We start from the raw sequence: 24,918 nt of genomic DNA, 5'->3' as shown, positions 1-24,918 counted from the left end.
TTTTTCAGGAAGATGAGAGAGGTTCACTGCTTTGGGAGTGTGCACTGTGTTTTCAGTTTTGCCTAAGTAAAGAATGTGACGCTGGCGCTATTCACGTGCACTTTTAGCAGGCGCAGTGTGCATGCGCGGATTCTCTGACTATTGCAGTGGCCTGCAAGCCACTATTACGCAGTTCTGACTGAGATCCAGGGATTGTTTGCCTGGATTACCCTGGTGGACCCGCAAGGCAGAGGCTTCAATGTTGGGGTCGCTATCCCAAGAATCCCTATGATGCCCACACTAGGGGTGTGGGTAGCAGGGATCTCGTCTGGTTGCTTCTGTGGAGAGGCCCTGGGTCGGGGGCAATCTCTCCCTAGAAGGCTCACTCACTCTCTTGCAGGACCAGTTGGAATGCACAGGGGTTCCCCTTGCTCACTACTCTCTGTTTTGGTCCTGCTTCGGAAGTGCACTAGTAGGCTAACAGTCAGCTCTGTGACACTGTGGCCACAGGACTCGGTGTCCACCTTTCCTGTGTGCTGCCTCTTTGTCCTTTCCCTCTGCCAGGAGGGGTTATATTGACTGATCCCTGGGTGGCTCGGGAAAGAGTTAGGATGAGTGTACTCAATCCCAGATCCCGGGCCCAGATCTCTCTGCCAGAAGCAGCCTAGCGGTAGAATCTATGTTTGCTGATCCCAAGAGAGTACCGGGTAGGGTTGAGTGTCCTCAGATCCAGAGCTTGGGTTTCTCTGCTTGAGCTGGAGAGAGGGTGCCGTGTCCTTGGCAGGCTGCCTCTCTGTCCTTCCCCTCTGAACTTCCCCTCTGCTAGGGCAAGTTTATGGAGGTGCTCTCAGGGGAGTGCCAGCAAGTGTTGGAGCTTCTCCGTCGGATCCTGAGCCCTGAGCCAGCGTTTCTCTGCCAGGGGTCGGGGGGGGGGGCACTGGTGATAGAACTTGCTGCTAGATCTTATTGCGCTGGACCCAGGATAATCTCAGGACGTGTAGAATGACCACAGTCCCAGATCCCGAGCTGTAGTTTGTTTGCTAGGAGCAGCCGGCAGCACTGGAGTTCCGGCACTGTGAAGCCGCTGTGCGCCTCTTTATCCTTCTGCTTCGCTGCGGCAGGGTGATGGCGGCATTTGGGGGAGTGCCTGAAAGGATTGGGTTTTCTCAGCCCCGATCTCAGGTTGGGGTACAGACAATGTGGTCTGTGGCAGATTCTGGATGCCTCCTGCCTCCTCCGAAGAGGGAGTAGGGATTTTGAGCTGGGCGTGCAGCTGAGCAGCTATAATCCGTGCACGGTGGGAGCTCAATTGTGATGGCGGCGGGCACCTGTGGTCCTAGAGACCTTCCAGGGAAAGACTGGGTGACCCGTGACCAGTCTTGCAACTTTGCTTCCCTGTGGGGTTTTTTTGCGACTGGGACTCTCAGCCTCAGGCACCCTTGTGCCCACCAATCAGCCTGGGAAACTGATCGGGACAAGCAGGCTTGCGGCACCAGCCTGGAGACCCAAAGCCCTTGTTAGCCGGGTTCTCTTCCAGATTCTGGCTGGGCAGCCGAGAGTGGACCTGACCGATTCCCAAGTCGTGGGAGCCTCTCCTCAACCGGGAAACACGATCGATTGCTGTTGTTTTAGGGCCCAGAGTTCAGTCTCCTGGTCGCTGCACGGTGTGTGTTGTCCCGCTTCTCAGACACGGTGTCCTCCCTGTGCCGCCATCTTGGCCCCCCCGAAACTGAAAATTTATGTACAGCAAAGGACACTGTCATTTGGACAAAGCAGCAGCCCACAGAATGGGAAAACATTTTTACCAACCAAATATCCAATAGAGAGCTAATATCAGTAATATATAAAGAACTCAAAAACTAGGTGTCAAGAAAACAAATAATTCCATTAAAAATGGGATGAAGATCATAACAGAGAATTCTCATTATAGGAAACAGAAACAGATAAGAAACAAAGAAATATTTAGCATCCTTATTCATCAAGGAAATGCAAATCAAAACTACTTTGAGATTTCATCTTACACCCACAAGAATGGCTAAAATCGATAAAACAAATGACAGGTCTTGCTGTCAAGAATGTGGAGTAAGAGTAACATTCAGTGATGGTTGGTGGGAATACAAGCTTGTACAGCCACACTATAAAAATCAATATAGTGTTTCTTCAGGAAGATGGGAATTGATCATCCTCAAAATCCAGATATACTAATCTTGGACATATACTCAAAGGATGCCTCATATTACCACACAGATATTTTCTCAACCATTTTCATTTCTGCTCTATTCATAAAAGCCAGAAATTGCTGTAAATATAGATGGCCCTCAACGGATGAATGAATAAAGAAAATGTGGTACATTTACAGAATGGAAGATTACTCAGCTATTATAAAAAAAATGAAATCATGAATTTTTCAGGTAGATGGGTGAATGTAGAAGAATTCATCCTGAGTGAGGTAACGCAGACTCAGTCAAAGATGGTATGTGTTTCCTTAAGTGTGGATAGCAGTTGTCGAGTCAATGAAAAGCAAGCTACAATCTGTAGAAAGAGGTTAGATATAGACTAAAGAGAAACAGATAGATCTTGCTTAGAAAGTACAAAGAGTAGATGGTTATGGATCGATTGTGAGGGAGGTGGGTTGGAAGGGGAAGACCAAATAAACATGGGAAGTAAAGGAGATGAGGGAGGAACTAGGAGGGAGACAGATAAAATTAAGGGCTATTTGAGGGGCATAAAAGAAACAATACAGTGGAAGCTTTCTAAAATTTGTACATATATGAAAATGATCTAAGTGAACTTGCCAAATAATGAGGGAGACAGAGCACCTATTAGACATCTCTTGTCACCAAATGAGGCTTTCAGTGCTGGGAATGGATTGCATCTAATTAAATTATTGGCCAAAGGGGTCCCGTGAAAACCCTTCAACAACCCAGGCTCTTGCCAAGAAGTTACTCTCCACAAACTGAGAGTAAGGTCCCATTGTTGAAGACAATACCCACATAATTAATTGAACATGGAAAAATCAAGCTGGTGCCGACATAGAGCCTTCACCCCAATGTGCTAACATCTTTGGTACAAGAAGGCACTCTGCAGCTACAAAAAGAGAAATATACACAACTAACAACCTATAAACTCTGATCCATAATGATATCTTGCAGGCAAGATATGCTAGTGCAATGGTGGCACAAAACTCGGTGTAAACAATGAATACTTGATTTGACATAAGGCCAGCTCCACAAGATAGGACCCATGCCAGACAATGCTTCAGTGGCCAAGAACCAAGAACCTGAGACCTGAAACTAGGTAGCTTAGGTACCTAGGGTAAAATAAGATAATACTAATTTATATGACAGAAAAATTAGTTGCAGTAAAATGACTCCTAATGAGTCATTTTCTGATATAATCATAGTGCCTTATTCAACCATAATTAGAGATACTTCTTCTTGCATGATGGGAACAAATAGAGAGACCCAGTGCTAGATATTGTGCAGAGACTGAGAGACCTTAGGAAACTCAGCCCTAAATGGGATGTCCCCATTAAATCCAACCCTATACCAAGGCTCATGGTGCCTTGTGGAAGAGAAGGCAGAAAGAGTATAAGAGCCAGAGAGCATGGAGGACACCTAGAAAACAAGGTCCTCTGAATCAACAGGACACATATGAAGTCACCGAGACCAAGGCAGCATGCACAGGGCCTCAGGCCTGTACCAGATGAGGTTCTAGAGCTGAAATTGTAGAAACATGCTCCCATTCCTAACACAGAAGCAATCTCTGATGAATAAGTACTTGCCAATGAAAATATTTCCTCCAAGGGAATCTAACTGGAGAAACGAACTCCTCTTTTTTTTTTAATTTTATTTTTCTCATTAGTTACATTTTGTTAATTCTGTATCCCAGCTGTATCCCTCATTCCCTCCCCAATCCCTCCCTCTCTCCCACATCTCCTCTCTGCCCCTTTCCAAGTCCACTGATAGGGGAGGACCTCCTCCCCTTTCATATGACTACATTTTGTCAGGTATTTTCAGGACTGGCTGCAAAGTCCTCCTCTGTGGCCTAACAGTACTGTTCCTCCCTTGGGAGGTGGGGAGGTCAAAGAGTGAGTTCCTGTTAGAAATAGTCCTTGTTCCCCTTACTATGGGAAACCAATTGATTACTGAGCTATCACAGGTCACATTCGAGCAGAGGTTCTAGGATTTATCCTCTCACGGTCTTTGGTTGAGTGTCCATCTCAGAAAAGACCCTGTGCCCAGATATGTTTGGTCCTTATGGAGCTCCTATCCTTTCCACATCAAACTCCCCTTCTTTCATATGATTCCCTGCACTCTGCCGAGGGTTTGGTTATGAGTCTTAGTATCTACTTTGGAACACTGCTAGGTAGAGGCTTTCAGATGCTTTCTGCGGTAGACTCCTGTTCAATGCATATCCCATTTGTCTTTCTAAATGAGGATGGATCATCATACCCCGTGTCCACTTTCTTGATTATCTTCTTTAGGTGTATAGATTTCATTATGTTTATCATATCTTTTAGGTCTATATAAGCGAGTATATTCCATGTTTGTCTTTCTCCTTCTGGGATACATCACTCAGAATGATCTTTTCTAGATCCCACCATTTGTCTGCAAATTTCATGATTTCCTCTTTTTTGATTGCTGAGTAGTATTCCATTGTGTAAAAATACCACAATTTCTGTACCCATTCCTCTATTGATGGACATCTGGGTTGTTTCCAGGTTCTGGCTATTACAAATAAAGCTGCTACAAACATGGTTGAGCAAATGTCCTTATTGTGTACTTGAGCAAATTTTGGGTATATACCTAGCAGTGGTATAGCTGGGTCTTGAGGAAGCACTATTCCTAGTTGTCTGACAAAGTGCCAGATTGACTTCCAAATAGGCTGATCCATATGTAGATTTCTCAGCTACCTCCCCAGAACATGTTTCCCTGCAATCTGCCCGGCTTCCTGTCATGATGATAATGTACTAAACCTCCAAAACTGTAAGCAAGCCCTAACTAAATGCTTCCTTTTATTTACAAAAAAAAAAAAAGTAGGCTGCATGCTCTGTAGTAGGTCAACAGAAAATGAACTTAATGGCATCTTTGGAGGTCTTTCTTGTCTCATAATGTTGTCATAGATTTTCCTTTTTGCACGTTCTGTTCATTCTGTTCCTGCATCCTCTTTGGGCTTTTTCAAAACTAATGTTTTGTCCTATTCCAGTGTGAGTTTTGTTTTATCCTATTATATTGCATTTTAATAATATCCCTTAGAAACCTATTTGTTTTCTAATGAGAGACAGGAAGGAGATGGATTTGGATTGGAGGGAAGGTAGGGATGAACTTGGAGGAGTATAGGAAAGAGAAACTGATCAGGATATATTATTAAATTTTAAAAATCTCTCTTCAGTAAAAGAAAAAAATTAAAAATCCTTGTTTTCCATGTGCCACCTGGTGTCAGGCTGTGTACTTTTCATAAGGGGTAGGGAAATGCTTTAAAGTCCTCATTCAGGGATTCTATACTGGAAAAAACCCTGCAATCCAAATGCATGTATTTTTATCATTAAAGAACCATCACAGAAAAGTTAGCTTTCCACTTCTGGAGGACTTGTTTCATCTCTTTGGCTATGTTCTAGTGTCATATCAGCTGCTGTGACATGGGATGGAAGCAATCCAGAAAATCATACAGCTCTTCATGTAACATCAGCTTAGAGCAGAGAAAAACAAGTACATCTACACTGAAAGCTGCTGACTAGCTTTCATCTAGTTTTCTCCTTTGTCATGTAACTCACACCTGCCACCTAGGGAATTTTGCCATCCATAATGAGATGGGTCTTCCTACATTGACTGAAAATTAAGACAGTCCCTACAAATGTGCTCACAGTCCTGATATAGGTGATCTCTCAAATGACGCTCTTAGGTGATGTACGTTATGACATGGCAAGTTGACATTTGAAACAAAGCAGCACAGGCTGTAAGCAGCGTCCTTTACATGGTCTGTTTAGTGCTATTCTCATATTTCTGTAGTTCTTGTCGATTCAGTTTAAAACTGTCCAATAGCATGCTTGATGGCCAGTGTTCTAAATCCAAGAGGCTGCCATGTGCCTTACAGAGAAAATGGTTTGTGTTAGATAAACATGAGTTTGTACCTGTTGGCTATGAGTTCAGTGTCAATGAAACCAGTGTGTATTCAAAGATAGTCTTTAAGCAGAAACACATAAACAATGTTGATGGAACTGTTATGATTGTTACAACACATTGTAATGGCAACCTAACCCTATAATTTTATCAGAAACAATTTAGAACTCACTAATTTATGGTTACAAAAAGAGTGTAGAAAATAACTACTGAAAAATATATTATAATTAGCATTTAGCTAATATACGAAATAATAACATGTGTTCTACTTTCAGTTCTGCTGCTGTGGCTAAATTCCAGAACACAAGCAACTTAGAGAAGGGTTTATTTATGTTGCAATTCCAGGTTACAATGCATCATTGAGGGGAAGTCAAAGCAGAAGTTTAAGCAGTAAGTTACACCATATCCTGTCAAAAGCAGAAAGAAAATAAACACATGGATCTTTGCTTGTTTATTCTCAGTTAGCTTTGTCTTCTCAGATAGTATTCAGGACCCTGTGCCTAAGGGGTGGCACCACCCCCAAAGGGCTATGTCATCCTCTTATCAATTGACAGTAAAGACAATCTGCCACAAGAATGTCCACAGGCTCCCCTGATCTATATATAATTCATTAAGATTCCAGGTGATTCTAGGTTGTGTCAAGTTGACACAAGTTAAACTAACTAGAAAAGCTTATATCCCATGAATCTACAGCTAATAATCTGAAACTATGGACAAAATGCAGTTTTGCTAGTGAGAGCAATTCCAGTCCAGTGGGCAGGATCATGAGCCTGAGTCTCTAGTTTAGCTCTCCTTTTGAACTGCTGGATATCCTGGTAGACATCAATCTTTTCTGTTAAAGTGAGGAAACTGTGCTTTTGTAAAAACAGTATCTTTCTTGAGGGTTCATAAGGATGGGCTGAGGTGCATATAGGAGTGGGATACTCAAGAATGAAGACTGACCCCAAAGAAAAATGACCATTTCTCCTCTCACAAGAGGAAAGAAGAGACTTACAATTTGCTATTCAAAATCAATTGAAAAACATTGTTTCTATAGCGCCATCAAATTTTAGATTCTCTGTGTTTTGACAGATAACACCACATGCTTCCTTAGCAAATAGGGAGGTTGGGTAGAACATGCCTATGGCCTGAATTTAATATTTAGGTATGCTTGTTGAAATATAGTTAGTTTAAAAGCATGTTCTCAAGGGATTGTCAGTGTCTTTAGATGAGGGCCTCGGACTCCCACGTCTTCTTTCATCTGGCCAAGGGTTGGTTAGGAAAGAACGGCAAAGATTTTATATTCTTATGATACAGACAGGAACAAGTTCTGGACCGTCACTAATGTAAAATTCCATCCTGATTACCCTTGCAGCTGCTGGATGGGGAGCAGTAATCTCTGCCCTCATCAAATCCATACAGCTCACAAGTCAAAGAATCACCCTAATGTGAATTTTGATCAAGAGAAACTTTCCGAATTGACAGTGGTTTCTGTATAAGTCATCAGAGATATGCAAAGTATTATGGTTAGATATGTCTAGATTAGATTCTTCGAGAATCTAAGGCAGGTGGTAGCAGGGGCCTTTGTCGATAGTCTGACTGCCAGCACATCCAACGCCATTTTTCACCCACACTGCTCTGATGTGATTCACATGAGGTTCTTGCAGCAGAAGTAAAGGACTTTCTGCAGCCAATCCTTTTTTTGGGAACCAGACCAAGGTGATTTCTTCACTTCTTTTTGGAGGTGAGACTGTGAGAGAAGTGACCACTCCATATGCTTGCACACACAGGTTCACCTGCAAACGTACGTGAAGAGGCGTGCATGTTCAAACACCACACACACATACTGACTCTTAAAAGTTTTTAAATAAGAAAAACATAAATAGCATGTTTTCTGATACAGAGCCTCAGATTAGCCATCTGTCTTAAGTGCAGGTAGATTTTGCTTCAAAATCATCTAGAAAATTCTGGGAGGACAGAGGGTAGTGGGGGTAGAAGAGAATTGGATTTAGACTAGTCATTACTGAAGCCACTCATGGATATTAATTATCCTAGCTTGTCAAATCTTACATGTTGTTAAGTCACTTCTGTCAAGCAGGTTTTCTTTAGACATGAAGATAATTTTAATTCATGAGCCATCAGTATCTCAGAGAATAGAAGCCACAAGAACTAACCATAATAAATTACAGTGTTCTCTGTACTTGGCTATCCCTAATAACTTGGTAGTGGCCATAGCACTTCAGGTACTTTTTCTAATCCCTAGATCTTTGTTTTTCTGAGAACTGGTCCTCTATTCTAGGCAGGATTGTCTTTGTTCTGACTCTTGTTGTCATTCTTGCAGAGGTGGATCAGTGCTGCCAACCTTGTTGACCTGTTTCTGCTGAGCAGAAATGATGACCAGGAAAGCTTTCTTCAGTACTCTATGTGGAAAGGATAGTCCTTGTGATTTTCTGTTCTGAAAAACAGAATCATGAATGAAAAAGAAACAAACAAACAAACAACAGGAATAGGTATTTTTGGTGTGTGTGTGTGTGTGTTGAGACAAGGTTTCTTTGTGCAGCTCTGGCTGTTCTGGAACACACTCTGTAGACCAGGCTGGCCTCAAACTAAGCAATCCATCTACCTCTGCCTCCCTACTGGGATTAAAGGCATGCCCCACAAACCGTCCCATGGAACTGTTTTTTTTTTAAAGGAAACATTTTTAAGAGACAGAGTTGTATTTTTCTAACTCTCTAGTATATAAATTGGTTAGTGTCTTTATTCACTGATCAAAATATGGTTTAATTAAGCTTGAAACATAAAAATACCTACTCAAGAACCAGCCATCAAGTAAGCAAAGAAGAGGGACTTACGTGGGGAATGTGACCAAGCGGAAATTCTTGTTCAGGCTGAATAGTTCCTCCATGTCTTTCTCTGTTAATTCAAAATCAAATACCTGGAACCAAAATCAGACAATCATAGGGAATTCACAGTCACCCCATGTAACTGGCATCTGTCTTCCCTGGACACCAAGATGTGAAAGAAACTCTTCATTAGACACCTAGAACTTCCCCTGAAAGGCAGCTGAACCTCCCAAACATGTTGATTTTTATCACTTGACTGACACCACATTAGCCTCACTTACATTTAAGAGAACTTGAAAAGATGAGCAAAATATTGTTTTTATCTTATGGGAGGGAATGAGGAACACAGGGAAAGAGTCAGAAATGCAAAGTACTTTCTCCGCTGGAAAAAAAAAAAAGGAAAAATCTTTGTTCCTCCTACCTGATCAACTAGAAAGCCAGCTGGTACTGACTCTAGCAGCATTAAAATCATAGAAAAAACTTTTTGAGGAATTTCATTTTCAAATAGTACTCTTACCTCTCCTCTCCATTTCCCCTCTGACACACTTGAGGATCTACCACACTATGATCAACTTCCTAAATAACAGTATCTCACAGTGACTATGACCCACCATGGCTGAGGGTCTAAGTCCAAGGAGGATGAATAGAAGAATGCCCAGTGGCTTTACCATGCCCTAAGTGGTAGAATCTGTGGGAATGCAACCCCTACCTGAGGAAAATGCCTGTCCTCAGGTCTGGCCAAAACCACCCACACTGTATGTAGAGGAACTGTAGAGAGGCAGCCTGAGTGCGGGAACAGTTTAAACTGATGGGGAAAAGTAAACAGTACTAGAATTGATACTAAAATCAAGGCTGGTATCACTGTGGGGCAGCCATACAGAATGGTACTTTGATTTGTCACAGAGAGTATAGATCTAGGGCCTGGATTAAAAGACTTTGGCCGGCTCAGAAGAGAAGCCCATAGCCTACTATCCTTGATACTTTTCCTCCAGTTAAGCTCATGTACTCAACCTCCTGCTCCTCCAGATCTTACTGGCTGGCACTCTCTTGAGCCTCTCATATACTGACACTGTTCTCTGTCCTTAGTAGCGGATCCCATTTCTGGTCTGATTCCTGGTTGAGTTTTAAAAGATTATCTTCAAAAAGGCTGCTCTCAGTCCGTATTTTGTACATGTTCTTGCTAAGTCAGATGTCTGGGGCATTAGTTTTCACTGACTCTGAGTTATCACTAGGCAGGAGTGGGGAATGTAACTCCCAGAGCTGCTGCACTCAAGATAGCAGTGGACATCCCCACATGGCCCAGACTGGCTGCATGTTCACCAACCCCGTATTCTTTCCTCCTGAGCACTGGACATATCTAACTTCCCCTGAGGGTCAGTGTGGCAGGCAACATCCAGTCCTAGGAAAGTTGGGGGCAGGGGACATGAAATAGTAAGAGCTTGCCCTGACTCACTAGGTCAAAGGCTGACCACCAATACAGTTTACAGAGGAATACACCTCTGCCGGGCAAAGGCCAGAGAGATCCGGGAGTTGTTCATTGCAGAGGTTAACCAGCCCTTGTAAAGTCATGATCAGGATATGCCCACCTGGATATTCTCTCTAATCCGACTTGGGGTGACAGATTTGGGAATCACTATCAGGTTCCTTTGGATCAGAAATCGGATCAAAATCTGTAGGAAAGAAAGTTTCATGCAACAATAAAACAGATGGAATAAAAGATAAGGCATTACAATATTTCATTTTCATTATACAGTCTCTTCATCTCAAACTCCTTTAAGGATCAAACTGAACGGCTTTGTCAATATGTCTGTAATGACGGCCATCAGCCCAAGGAGATCACAGGATCCACCCACGACTTTACTAGACTCCTTCAGCAAGTGCCCAATTCTCCCAGGTGACCAGGGCCTTAGAGTAAGGCTGACTTTAATGACTGGTCTCTTACACTGGTTGTCCCTGCAGTTGGTGAAGCAGAGGAAGTGGCATTAGAGGGCATCCTGAGTGCTGGCAGTTGAGGGAGGCAGGGAATATGGCTTGACTGGATGTGAACATGGAAGCAACCAAATTATCACTCCAAATTGAGAAGTTCTGGTGAATCAACTCATCCTAGAAATTGGCACAGCTCAGGACTGTGGGGAAAAGGACATGGAAGAGTGTGACCCTAGCACATGGCAGTTCTTCCCACGTACCTGAGCACAAGACTTCCCGTGCTTCTTTGCTATCTTCTGAATGACAGGGTGATCCATCAAGTCAACCCCTTTACTAAAGAGGCACAGCAAAGCGTGCAGAGTTGGGACGTTAGTGAACACAGTGCTAGAAGAAATTACTTTTCTCTATAATTAAAATTTTATTGATTTTAAAATTTATTTTACTTCTTTTATTGATTGATTGATTAATTGATTGATTGATTTTTTCGGGTAACTCACTTAGTAGCCCTGGCTGGCCTCAAACCCAGTCCCCTTGATTCTGCCTCCCGAGTGCTGGGATTACTGGCAGGTGTCAACAGGGCTGGGTAAGATTTACTATTTTCTAATAACAACAAATTTTAGTACAAGAGATTTTTTTAAGACTATGATAGCATCTATCAAAAACCTACCCAAGCAAGAGTACAAGTAAGCCATTTTATTTTGCTTTAGATAGGGTGTCATGTCTGGCTTTGATATTGCTATACAGCCTCAGAATGACTTTGAACTTCTGATCCCTCTGCCTGCTCTCCCAAGTGCCAGGGTTATAGGTGGGCACTACCACCCTTGTCTATACAGCACTAGGGATTGAATGCAGCAAACCATCTTATTGAGCAGCTAACAGATTTCAAGCATTGAGCTAGTCACAGCACTCAATGTGTCCAGAATGAACCATACTGAGCAGGTGTTATCTTTCAATACACGCCTCACTCTCTCGATCAGAGATCCTTCTACCCCAAGGCTCAGCTGTAAAATGTGCCCCAGACTTTCAGGAGCTCTCCAAGTTCAAATATGCACACCCTATTTTATATGGGAAACACAGAGACAATAATATTGAAGTCATTCTGGCCTTTCCTGGCTTCCTAATAGTTCCCTGTCACCAAGCTTGAGGCTCAGAGTAGACTATAAGAGACGGCTTCTTCATTTTAACTAACACCAGTGACAAACAGTACAAAGATACCCAATGCAGTAGATAGCAAAAGGGAATGGAGATGAGATGTGATGACAAGAACAATGCACCAAATCAAAAAGGGCTAATGGAAACTTCCTGAAGGGTACAGTACTGGGCTGAACATGACATCAGACACAAGAGCAAGCAAACCCTACGAGAGCATCTAGTGTCTGTTAGCATGCAGGTTAGTACAGTCCTTACCTTGTTAGATAGTCCTTACCTTGAGCCACCAAGAGGACGATAAGCAGTCACAGACACATTATTTTCAAGGCAGAAAGCAATCAGATTCTTCTGATTAAGATATGGATGACATTCAATCTACAAGCAGAACCACAGTGCACCCAAATAATTCAGAGAAGTAGCATGCTAGTAGCATACCGAACAGTAGAGATACTCAACATCTTCACCATCCATAACTAGGTACAAGGCCCTTCTTAAGACCCAGTTGGGGCTGGGGAGATGACTTAGAGGTGAGGAGAACTGACTGTTCTTCCAGAGGTCCTGAGTTCAATTCCAAGCAACCACATGATGACTAACAACCATCTATAATGAGATCTGGTGCCCTCTTCTAGTATGCATGTGTACATGCTGACAGAACACTGTATATATAATAAAATAAATCTTAAAAAAAAAAAAAGAAAAGACTTGGTCATCTCCATCTACAAATGTGTAGGTTCGTCTCTGCCATCTTCAAGATGCCAGATGCTATAAATGGCCTGGAGTCCTCAGACTCTCCTACATCATTCAGACATTCCAACATCATCTGTTCAGTGAGGTTTTCTTCCATCATGCAGGAAAAAAACCTGACCATGCCAAATCTACCCCCGTTCTCTCCTGCCCTTCTAGTTTCTGCTATAGCATTTATATTACTCAGTACCCCACACATTTAGTTTGCTTATTGGCTCTCTTTTGTCACCAGGATTTGAGTTTCAAACACAAGCCTTGAGAGAAAGTATTTCTGCCTTCTCCATTTTCTCATGCGCAGTTCCAGGTTATAAACAGACTTATTTAGGATGAGTTGAAGAGAATTATGAACTGTGCTTTAGCTCTCGGGATCATGCCACATTCCACAAGATCAACTTCCAAAGAGGTCTCAATTGCAGGTTTGTTTGATGTCCTCTGCAGCATGTACTTGTTACATGAAGTTATCAAATTTCATCCATTCAACAAATATTTATTAAAAAAACTTTACATGTCCTCTGTCAGATATAACTAGAATCTGGAAACAACCCAAATGTCCCTCAACTGAAGAATGGATACAGAAATTTCTCGTACATTTATACAATGGAATACTACTCAGCAATTAAAAACAAGGAAATCATGAAATTTGCAGGCAAATGGTGGGAATTAGAAAACACCATCCTGAGTAAGGTAACCCAGAAGCAGAAAGACACACATGGTATACACTCTCATATAAGCAGATATTAGACATGTAATATATGATAAACATACTAAAATCTATACACCTAAAGAAGCTAAGCAAGAAGCAGGACCCTGGGTAAGATGACCATTCACAAAGGCAAATGGGATAGACATCTGAAGAGGGAGAAAACAGGGAACAGGACAGGAGCCCACCACAAAAGGCCTCTGAAAGACTCTACCCAGCATGGTATTAAAGCAGATGCTGAGACTCATAGCCAAACTTTGGGCAGAGTGCAGGGAATCTTATGAAAGAAGGGGGATATAGAAAGACCTGGAAGGGATAGGAGCTCCACAAGGAGAAGAACAGAACCAGAAAATCTGGGGCCAGGTGTCTTTTCTGAGACTGATACTCCAACCAAGGACCATTCATGGAGATAACCTAGAACCCCTGCACAGATGTAGCCCGTGGCAGCTCAGTGTCCAAGTGCGTACCCTAGTAAGGGGAAGAGGGACTAATTCTGACATAAGCTCAGTGGCTGGTTTTTGATCACCTCCCCCTGCAGGGGTGAGGGTACAGCCTTACCAGGCCACAGAAGACAATGCAGGTAGTCTTGATGAGACCTGATAGGCTAGGGTCAGAAGGAAAGGGAGGAAAACCTCCCCTATCAATGGACTCGGGGAGGGGCATGGGAGGGGGAGAGGGAGGGAGGAAAGGATTGAGAGGGTACGAGGGAGGGGGCTACAGCTGGGATACAAAGTGAATAAATTGCAATAAACAAACAAACAAACCACCAAACAAATAAATAATGCCCAGGTTGTTGTCACATGCCCAGGTTGTTCTCAGTTTGGGACTACTCCTACAACCGAATTCAAACAAAAAAATCTCTATGGTCATTAAGCACGAATCTCGGTAACAAATAGCCTGCAAACATATAAAATGTGTGACCTTCTGGGTAGGATATGTGCTGTAGCAGAATGTGAAGGACTGGCAGGAGAAGATTCAGTTCTGCACCCTGCCAGCATTGGTGAAGACAGTGTTGTTCACTACTCTTCTGCTGGCAGTTTGCATGTGCTGGGAAAACGAAAGGGAAAGGGTGCTTTTCTTTCATTGGGATGAAGGGTCTGTGAGATCCCTGCTCTTCGGTACACACTTGATCATCTGCCTCGAAAAACATGCCAAGAATCGAGATCCATGTTGTGCGTTATTCACCCATGCCATCACCTAACCATATGAACCATAATGAAAGACACCCGCACCCTGACTGACAACAGGCAAAGGAACAACTTGGTGGTAGTGGTGCTCTCGTATCTTTGGCGAGGGGCAGACCAGATGGCAGTCATTTGTTCAACCCTAGTTTGATGCCTGGCTTGGTGGACAAAGCTGTCTTTATCTCTAGGACTCATAAAAATAAAATAAAATCAGATCAGATCTAGGCGACACAGCACAAGAGGAGGAAGACAAACAGACCTGTGGACTGCCATGCCACTCACAGACCTGCCCTCTAGCACACGGCACAGGCAGGGCATAGGCACCCGCTTGCTGTCATGCCACACAGCAGGGATGGAGGATGTCCACCTAGGGGCCTGTCAGCCGTGTAGGCAGCCTGCAGTGGGAGCCATCACATTGTGTGAGTACATGGTCAGATGGAAGAGAAAGAGAGGTGGATCAGCTTCAGCATTATTAAGAGAGATGAAACTGTAGACTCAAAGGTGGAGAGGAGAAGCCTGTTATAAGAGGCCAGTCCTGCCAACTGGGGCCATAGTGAGGTCCCAGCCCAAGCTGACACTGAGGGCCATGTCTGAGTCTATGATATGCAGTAGCAGGAGTCTGAATCAATGTTTGTGGCTCATATTACCAGAACTTGGGGGCATCCTTGTTTGGGGCAACTGCCTGGGACATGTGGATATCCAGGTGCTGTGCATAATAAGCCCCACCCTCACTGGTTGCTGCTCTCTGGAGAGCTAGCCCCATAGCTCACCTGAAGAGCAGGCCCTGCAGGCCTCACCCAGGCAGCACAGTGGAGCTGGCCCTGGTGGTGGGAGTGTGGGTGAGCCTGCGCCTACAGTGTGAGTGTGGGAGAACTGACCCTGCCACTCACCTGCTATGAGGTGCACAAGCACAGAGGGGGTACCCTCTACTCCCTCACTCCCTGCCAGCAGTCAGGAGACTGCCCTGGGGTCATGAGAGTGGGTGAGTTGGCCCTGACCCTCACCAGCTACAGCACTCTGGAGAACAGGCCCTGCACCTTGCCTGGACAGCACAGCAGAGCTGACCCTGGTTGAGGGGGCCCAGATGACTGAGCACTGAGTGCTAGAGTGCAGGAATGCTGGCCTTGTGTCTCATCTGCCATGAGGTAGCCTTGGTGGGAGAGTAGGAGGAAAGATGCACTCTGCCCCCTTGTCCCTCGCCACCTGAGGCAGTTGGGAGAGCTGACCCCATGGCCACGGGAGTGGGTAAGCTGGCCCTGCCCTTCTATGGCTGTAGCAATTTGAAGAGCCGGCCCTACAAGTGCCCTGGGCAGCATAGTAGTGCTGGCCCTGGTCAAGGGAGATTGGTTGAGCCATCTTTGAGGACAGAGCCACTTGTCTGCTATTATCTTGCTTAAGTGTCCAGGTGATGGCCTCCCTACCCTCTGTCCCTCACCATTTGAGTGCAAAAGTATGGGAAGCTCATCCCGCCACTTGTCTGCCTGCCATGAATATCCTGGGGATGGGGTAGGGTGGAGGCCCTCAGCCCTTAACACCCGAGGCAGTCAGGAGAGCTGACTTTGTGGCCATGAGAGTGGATGAGCTGGCCCTGCCCTTGGCTGATGCTGGCTGTAGCTCTTGGGAAACCGGGCCCTGGACCTCACCAGGGAAGCAGTGAAGCTGGCCCTTGATAGCAGAGGTACAGGTGAGTTAGCCCTGAAGGTCTGAGAGTGGGAAAGTTGGATGAGACCCTCACAGCATCACTTGTGAGAGTGGACATTGCGCCTTGATTGGGCAGCACAGTGGAACCAGCTTTGTAAGTATGGGTGTGGGTGAGGGGTGAGCTGGCCCTGAGGGCATGAGAACAGGAGAGCTGACCCTGCCTCTTGCCAATGATGGCATTGGATGGCCTAGCTGGAACAGAGCTGGAGAGCTGGCCCTGGTGGTGTGGATAAGGGAAAGCCATTGAGCTGACCTGCTCAGATACCCTCAGGACCAGATACAGGGATCTGATTGGCCCACCCCAAAAATCTGTATCATCTGTGAAACATTGGGATGCATGAAAGGGCCAGTCATGCTGTTCCAACTGCTGGATTTTCATGACACAGAGCAATAGGATAACTGGGAGGAGTCCCAAAGAGGATCCAATATTGACGGTGTCACAAAAGCCAAAGATTTCGAACCAGACCAATGGACTCACTGCAATGAACATCTGAAAGTGAAGATGTGTGGACAGAGGAATATACTGAGGAACACAATGTGACAGACTAAAACTTTGAGGATGAGTGTATTCTATGCTCTGTTTTTGTTTGTGTGTGTGTGTGTGTGTGTGTGTGTGTGTGTGTGTGTATTAATTTGGGGAGATGCTACAAGGGCTAAAGGTAGACATGAGAGGATGGGGAGAGGAGGGAACTGGGATGCATGCTGTGAAATTCACAAAGACTCAATAGAAAGTTAAGAAAAAAGGAGTAGTTCTGATAGGACCACCTTCTACACACTCTCACTTCCATGATGCAGCTTGTAATGAAACTGTTAAGGACTGGCTCAGAAGATATGGAGTTGATGGAGACGAGTTACCTGAATGAACTCTCTCTGACTTAACAGCTACTTACAGAGCCATGGAGGAGAAAGTGCTAAGTCTGCTGAGCAGAGAATTTTCTAAGTCTTAATCCAAACTTGGCAAGCTGTACTCTGGGACAGAGCTAATTATTTGATTTGCAAATCAGTCAGAGGTTTTAAAACCGAAGCTTTTCCAGGTCTCAGACTTAGTCTTGGTCTAGAGACCCTTTTTCTGAATTTCCCAGGGGTAGGGGGGGGGCGGAGAAAAAAAAATAAGAAAGACACTTGCCCACTGGGCTAGTCATCTGCCTTTTACCTCACTATAATTCTGACAGCTAGAATAGGCAAATATACGTTATATGTCTCACCCACTTCCGTGTGGAGGAAAAACAACAGTGAGAAAGATTTCTGTCCATCTACCTGGTTAGTTATTGGCTTGACTCTCAAACCAGGCTTATTCAAAAGTCTCTCAAGCTGTTCATGGTTAAAGTTTGACACTCCGATATGCTTTACCAGACCCTCAATCACCAGGTCTTCCATGGCCTGAAAGAAAAGAAAATGTGCTAAGTATACAGGTGGTCTAGTTCCCTTCTGAGCCATGCCCCTTAGTGGCTTTGCATTGAGTCCCAACAATCTGAATGCATTTTACTTAAAGTTACAAAACCAAGTGGACATTATCTACATCAGGACCGCCTTAATGTTACCTGGAACAATACACACAATGCATTTAGCCACGGCTGGACCTCAGCATGCATTCAGCATATTTTGTCTGCTCTTACTGCTCTGTTCTGATATGGTCTGTAGTGGCTCTCTCCATGGCTGACTCTATTTACTCACTTTTCTTTCCACTTAGATATTCATCTTGAGCTTGGCAATGGGTCAGCACTCTCGTTTCCCACTCTCGCCATTATACCACCAAGAAATATGTAAATCCTTTGAGGGAAAAGCAATCTGAACTGGGCTGACCTCTGACAGGGGAGCCCTGTACCACAGCTTCAGAAAATCCCTGAGCTTCATGGCAGTGGAGAGTCAGGCAGTGATCGTGAAGACAGTAAGAAGAATTAAGATTCTGCAATAATCACCATGGATAGCCTCAAATTTTACTTATTTATTTATGTTTTTTGGAAACAAGGTTTCTCTGTGTAGTCCTGGCTGTCCTGGCACTCACTCTGTAGTTCAGGCTGACCTTGAATTCATAAAGATCAACCACCCTCTGCCTCCTGAGTACTGAGATTAAAGGAGTGTATCACCAGTACCTGGCTAGCCTTAAGTTTAAACCCCAAATCTTCAATGAGCAGAAGCCAAAGTAGAAAAGTTTAGAATCCTGAGAAGCTCTTTGCTCAGTTTCTTTCTGATTAGTTTCCATGTTTTGAGCTTTCCAGGCTATCAGTACCCAGCCCAGAGATTTCCTGTCTGTTCTGCCCCTCTTGTCTCTCTAAGGAACTGAAACATTGAGAGAGTTTCACTTGAGTTAAAAAGAGAGATCTGTTAAGGTTAAAGTAATGAAAATTCATTTGGTATGCCTTGAGTTTTTCAGGTATTCATCCATAATTCAGACTGTGTGTTAGGTACTTGTTTTGACCAGATTCTCAAAAAGGCAACTTAAGGAAGGGCTTATTTTTGGCTTTCAGTTTTAAAGGTTTTAAAGCGACATTCAGTCATGGTGGGTGAGTCTGGGTAACAGGAGTATGAATGCCATGGTTACATTGCGTCCACTGTGAGGAAACAGATGGAGGAACAGTGGCCTAAGCACCCCTGTTCTTATTCCGTCTAGGACTCGAGTCCATGGAATGATGCTGCCTACATTTAGGGTGACTCCTTTGTATCTTAATCTGATCTAGGAATGTCTTCAAAGACATGCCCAGAGGTTTGAGCTTTATCCAGATGATTCTAGATCATGTCATGCTGACAATCAATATTTAACCATCATGTACCATCATATACGGCAAACCACATATTTGAAGTGCTTCCAGTGTACTTTAACACAGAAGCCCAAGATTTTGTGTAGGTTTCATTCGGCTATTTGTGTGCAGGGTGAAGTGTCCAGGTGGGTCCACTTACCTCCCAAGTGTCCAGAAAGCTGGTGTTACTGGGTATGACCTTGCCATTACTATCAAGAGGTAAGTCTTTTCCTCCGGGCTGTGTGAACCAGAAGAAAAGGAGCTTATTGGGGCTTGTGGCATTCTCCAGCATGAGACTACATAGGGAGAGAATGTAGATCTATAGTCTGCACCTGTGAATTTGCAGCTTAGCCTTGACCCTATCACTAAATCCTACTGTCCTGCCACTTCCCTTCTCCAGGCCTCAGTTGCAATCTTAAGATGAAGTGTGAAGGGAATAAGCCAGCAAAATCTTCTCCAAGAATCTTGAAAAAGATTCTTGAAAAGCTTGAAACTCTGCCTGATTCATATTTTTAAAAACAAGAAATGGGGCTTCCTTCAAGTCTTTCTCCCAACAATATTATTAGGCTCTTCCATCTTCTTTCTAGGACTTCCTGTCAAGATGAGTGATAACCAAATGAGGATACAAAGACTTGGGATGGAGGTTAGAGAAACAGATCTTTACCCTGAGAGGTAAAGACCCAGTCACTCTTCTGAGCAGTGAAAAGGGTTGATGCCTCTCTCGTGACCAATTATACCTTCCTAGTAGGCCACAGGCCAAGTATCAGAAAATATGCAATTAATAATTTCTAATCATTCCAAATGTTGGAAATTCCAGCCTCATTTGTATTTTAGATAAATTTTCTTTGATAAAACACAGAAAACAGTTTTGCTTCCAAGCCCTCTTCCATGCTGACATTTCTCTAGGTCCTTGTAGGAATCAAGCCACAAACTGAGTGGTACCTTGAAGCCCATGGGCCAGTGTATGAGGTAGAGGTCCAGGTAATCCAAGTTTAAGGCCTTCAGGGTATTGGTGCATGCTGTTTTCACCAAAGACTTCTTGTGGTATGTGCACCACAGCTACAGAAGAAAAAGGAGACTATTGTTATAAGGTCACAACCTAACAGGTCATATACCGTTGGTCCTTCCCACCCACCTGCACCTGACAACAAGACAGGACACACCAGGCTCTGAAAGAAGACAGTAGCATTATCCTTAGAAAAGGATTTTTGGGTTTTCCACTGCAGGGAGCCTTCCCTACTAAGGTAAAACACAGGGAGGCACTGAGAGGGAACCCTATGTGGAAAAGATCATTTTTTTTCTCCAGCTCACAGAGTGTTCAAGGTTCCTTCTTCTATACATCTTATATAACCATTCAGGTTAAACTAGGTGAGTTAAAACTGCCTTGTGTTTATTATTTTATATTTATGCAGACACATTTTGTTCTGTAACAATAAATAGAAAAATACATAATTGTTTTTATGTCATTATTCCCCCTGCTGTATTTTTACTAATGGTCATAGAAGCTAACCTGAAGGCTCCATCCAAGTGTAAATAAAAATCAATCAGGTGGGTGGATCAAGACAAGAAAACAAACACCAGCTACAGTACATTAATAAAAATGAGAAAAGGAGCTGGAAGGATGCTCAGTATGGATGAGCACATGCCAGAAGCCGACCAGAGCTCTAATCCTCAGCACCCACATTAAAAAGATGGGTATAGCTTATATTTCTGTGACCCAAAACTGAGGGTCGGGGAGCATAGAGACAGAATGATCTGTGGGGTTTGTCAGCTGCTCGGCTAGCTGAAGTATCAGTGAGAGATCACTAAACCAGGCTGCCCCCTTCTTGGGCTTGAAAGCCATTTTATAGTAATGACAAACTAGGTTCTTTCCTGCTTACAATTAAGTCAGTTTCTCAAGGATTAGCCTATGTCCCACCTGTAACATATATCACACTCATAACACACATGTACACACTGAAAAACAGATATACATACACATCCAGAGAGAAACAGAGAAAGACAAAGGTGAAGAAACCCAAATTAGATATAAACACGTCACATTATTAATAATAATTCCCTTTGTGAATAAACAAATAATTCCCTCAATATTAATTTTATTCAGGTGATTCTACCATCTCTACAATGATCAGCATACTTTCACTGCTGACTATCACCCGCTTGGAAGCAATATGCCCTTTGAAAGCGGAGACTTGGAAATCCCTAGATCTTCATCCCTTTGCCTGAAGATACAGAAGAAAATCTCCCTTCTTAGCAAGCATACCCACAAGCCTCTCGATTCCTCTCTGCTCTATCTTACACAGCAATGACGAGCAACAAAAATCAGTCACTTTAAGTAAAGCAGAAGGTAAGTACAAAATAGAAACACCATTGAAATGTGGAATTATGGGTGCTAGGTCTTACACTTTTCATGAGTTCATCAAATTCAATCCCTCATTTAAAAAATGCTGATATTGGGACCCTGCCCCTGAGCTATATAATAACCTGGGCCAAGCTCCTGGAACTTAAACATATGGCTGTTGTCTGCTATTAACTCCTTAGATCGAGGTTAAACAAAAGCAGCAGCTGCTGCTTCTCCTCCTCCTTCTTCTTTTTCTTCTTCTTCTTTTTCTTCTTCTTCTTCCTCCTCCTCCTCCTCCTCTTCTTCTTCCTTCTTCTTCTTCCTTCTCCTCCTCCTCCTCTTCTTCTTCTTCTTCCTTCTCCTCCTCCTCCTCCTCTTCTTCTTCTTCTTCCTTCTCCTCCTCCTCCTCCTCCTCCTTCGAGACACAATCTCATTACATAGCTCTAGTTATCCTGAAAATAGCTTTGTAGACAGGGCTGGCCTGGTCATGAACTCACAGAGTTCTGGGAGTGCTGAGATTAAAGGTATGTGCCATTCCACCCGGCAAAGAAACGCAGCTTTAAGTCTTATTTTAACTTTGTGTTTTCAACAGGGCTTATTTCCTTACTCTTTCTTATCCACTTCCTCTTCATCCCCTTCTCACTATGCCACCAGTCATTCATTACCTCTCACCTGCACTGTTACTAATACTATTTAAAGTACATGCTCCTGTCAGATACCAATATGTCCTAAACACATGTCTCACTCACGTGTAAAAGCAACTACCTGACTTAGAAAGTTTTTGTTTTCAACGTGCTAAGTTTTAAAGAAAAGTATAGGCTTCTCACATGCAGGGCTTTTGTGACTTGAACCCTGTCCATTTCTTCAGTCTTTCTCTGTGTTTGTGCACATCTTATGTCTGATTTGCTTCCTGTTTGTAAAGTTATCATAACGGCATCAGTTTCTTAGAGTGAAGTTTGGAATGTGCACTTTAGCCATCACTAGCAGGTGATTCCAAGTTTAGGCATCCCTGTGTAGACAGAGTTCACAGGGCTAGAATTTTATTCTGTTCATCACAGACCAAAATTTGTGTTCCTGAATATATTGTTGATTGGTGGTGTCTCTGCCTATCCATCTGAACAGCCAAATTAAAAACAAACAAACAAGCCCTCCCAAACAAAGACATAAGCAAACCAACACATGCTGAATTTCACATGTTCATGAAGCTGGAGAAGAATCAACTGCAAACCAAAGTCCCCAGTTACCATAAGAAGTTGAAAAATCTCCTAGGCTAGATTATTCCAGCTTTTCCAGTACCCATCACTGCAGAGGCCGAGACCCTGCTGTCCCGGGAGCCGAGTAGCCTTACCTTACTGACAATGAAGAGCTCAGCTCTTGTCACCACACCCTCCTGGATCATGGAGTGGATTCCCATTCCAACCTCATTCTCATTGTGGTATAAATAAGCACAATCAAAGTGCCGGTACCCCAGGCAGATAGCCACCTTCACCGCATCAGCCACTTCTCCTGGAGAGGCCTGCAATGGAATCAAACACAAGCATTTCTTCCACCATCAGGGTAACCCAGCTCTGTTTCTCCCTCGTCACCTAGGAACGTAGAACCAAGTACAAAAGCAGCATTAATGGCAGCTACAGCTAAAGTTAGAGAGGGCCAGGATCAGAATGTGGTTAATTTTGTTCGGCTCCTTTTCTCGTCTGGGGAAAGACCACAGGCATTTTCAGCTCTTGCAGAGGACTGAGCTGCATGTCTGTCTCCATTCCTGAATAATTGTGGAATGGTAACCATAGCCGGGGCATGAAGCAGCCTGAACGCTACCACTCAGGGATGCTTGAATCAACTGTAAAGGTAACACAGGTCTCTATGCTCACAAAGAGGACACATCAGACACCTGTGTATTGAATATACAGGAAAGTTTAATAATACACAGTATACATTTCCAATAAACCTAAAAACTGTAGCCTAAGCTAGCCTTGAATTTGAGCTCTTCCTTGCTTTGCTGTAAAGTTTACTTGGTTATCATATCAAAGCAACATATATCTACCATAGCTACATTAGTTAGGACTACCAGTCAATGTCATGTTTTGCTAGTTTTCTCCTTGCACAGTTTTTGAAATTCATATATACAAACACACACACACACACACAACCATCTCCCTACCCATTCAGCTTCATGTTCATTCTCTATTTAAAAAACACTTTACCAACATACAACATGTACTTAGCAAACAGTGTAACTACTAGCAAATATCTCTACTGTCATTAAGTGAAAGCCAGAAGTAGACATAAACTTACATTAACACGATTATTTAACTCTTTTTCTTTTCTTTCGGTTTATTTTAGCATGCAAAGCAGCATACTTCCTTGTGGCCGTTTCATACATACTTAATTTTGATGTGCAAAGAGGGTGAGTAAGTACTACATGGCACAAATGTTGTTTGTTTGTTTGTTTGTTTGTTTTTTGAGTGAGGGGCTCCGTAACTAGCTCGTACAAGGCTGGGTTCAGGATCGCTTTGCTTTATATAAAAGCCAAACTGCTTTTCAACCTGGCAGGGAGCAGGTGTTCAGAAATTGTAAAAGCGGCTTCCCAAGAGGGAGCCTGACCTCTCTCCTCTTATCCCTCTTCAGGCAGGACCTTGATCAGAGCCCGGGTCTGGAAAGAGTCGCCCTAGGCAAAAGAAGTCCTGCGTCCCGGTCCTTACCTTCCAGGTGCCCAGACCCAGTTTAGGGATAGGCATCTCACTCATGGCTCCCCTCGGCCCACAGGCTCAGCCGCCAACTTGCACCGGAGGTACAACGCTGTGGCCAAGGGCTCCCGGCTTGGAAGAAAGTCTTGTCAAGATAATGCTGTGATTGGCTGGAATTTGGGCATTCTAATTGGCTGACAGAGAGACGGAGGTTTATGTGATTGGCTGGTAGGCTGGTCCATCTTTCAGAGAACCGAAGCGACTGAGTTTGGTTGTGAATTTCTGTCAGAAATCCTCTGGGATCCTAGGAGTCCTGTCTCCTAGCAACCTGGCTAAATCAAAGTCCATTGCACAGTGCTTCGAGGAAACAGGATAGGTTACAGGTTTATTTCCTGGACATCAGATGTAGACAGATGTTCGTTCCTAGTATACTGGAAAATAATTGGTTTGAGTATATTAACTATTTGTCTTGCAAACTTGCAATGATTACTTCAAGGAGGGTTTATTATTTTGACTTTTAAAAATATTAATAGATTAAAATATTACCTCTGAACAGGGAAATTTTTATTTCTTCCTTCTCATTCTATAAATGCTTTATCTTGCCCCTTTGCTTATTTGTTTTAGATGTTTTTGTGTTTTTTTTCATGCTGAAAAATATAAGAAAGTCATTGCCATGTTCCTAATAATGGAAAATACGATATGAACACAATTTTCCCAGGATATGTCTTATGGAATTAGAAAATCAGGATTTAATGTTAGAATCTCTGGAAGATCATTTGCTTACTGCTTCCAATGGCTTCTTTGACAAATGCTTTTGTACAGTGTCAT

At 43.5% G+C, this 24,918-nt stretch overlaps 1 protein-coding gene across 4 annotated transcripts; it reads right to left on the bottom strand.

Annotated features, from left to right (window-relative positions):
- Window positions 1–6,409: 6,409 nt before the first annotated feature.
- Window positions 6,410–24,238, bottom strand: Akr1e2 (aldo-keto reductase family 1 member E2). Of its 4 annotated transcripts, none has more exons than XM_055613201.1 (11): window positions 24,106–24,238; window positions 22,755–22,922; window positions 20,008–20,124; window positions 19,226–19,303; window positions 17,585–17,707; window positions 12,276–12,373; window positions 11,110–11,182; window positions 10,510–10,593; window positions 8,933–9,015; window positions 8,443–8,530; window positions 6,410–7,876 (listed from the first exon to the last, which is right to left on the bottom strand). In XM_055613201.1, exons 1-11 carry the CDS (start codon window positions 24,148–24,150, stop codon window positions 7,640–7,642), a joined length of 1,194 nt encoding a protein of 397 aa, XP_055469176.1. In that variant the 5' UTR covers window positions 24,151–24,238; the 3' UTR covers window positions 6,410–7,639. The 4 variants fall into 4 exon arrangements, 3 of the variants coding, with proteins under 3 accessions (XP_055469176.1, XP_055469178.1, XP_055469177.1); XR_008720829.1 differs by having other exon boundaries at window positions 7,805–7,876; window positions 8,443–8,535; XM_055613203.1 differs by having other exon boundaries at window positions 6,410–8,535.
- Window positions 24,239–24,918: the final 680 nt, after the last annotated feature.

Source organism: Psammomys obesus, unplaced genomic scaffold (assembly GCF_907164565.1).
Source record: "Psammomys obesus unplaced genomic scaffold, mPsaObe1.curated_primary_1811, whole genome shotgun sequence".
Lineage (NCBI taxonomy): Eukaryota > Metazoa > Chordata > Mammalia > Rodentia > Muridae > Psammomys > Psammomys obesus.
This window is presented reverse-complemented; position numbering and strand designations above follow the sequence as displayed.

What these genes read in the sequence shown, in the direction of transcription:
- Akr1e2 (XM_055613201.1), bottom strand. Translation starts at nt 24,150, where the DNA reads ATGAGTGAGATGCCTATCCCTAAACTGGGTCTGGGCACCTGGAAG. An exon ending in AGCTCTTCATTGTCAGTAAG is followed by an intron (nt 20,125 to 22,754) that starts GTAAGGCTACTC and finishes TTTCTTCTGTAG; the next exon opens with CTGTGGTGCACATACCACAA. An exon ending in ACGGGAAGTCTTGTGCTCAG is followed by an intron (nt 10,594 to 11,109) that starts GTACGTGGGAAG and finishes TCTTTCCTACAG; the next exon opens with ATTTTGATCCGATTTCTGAT.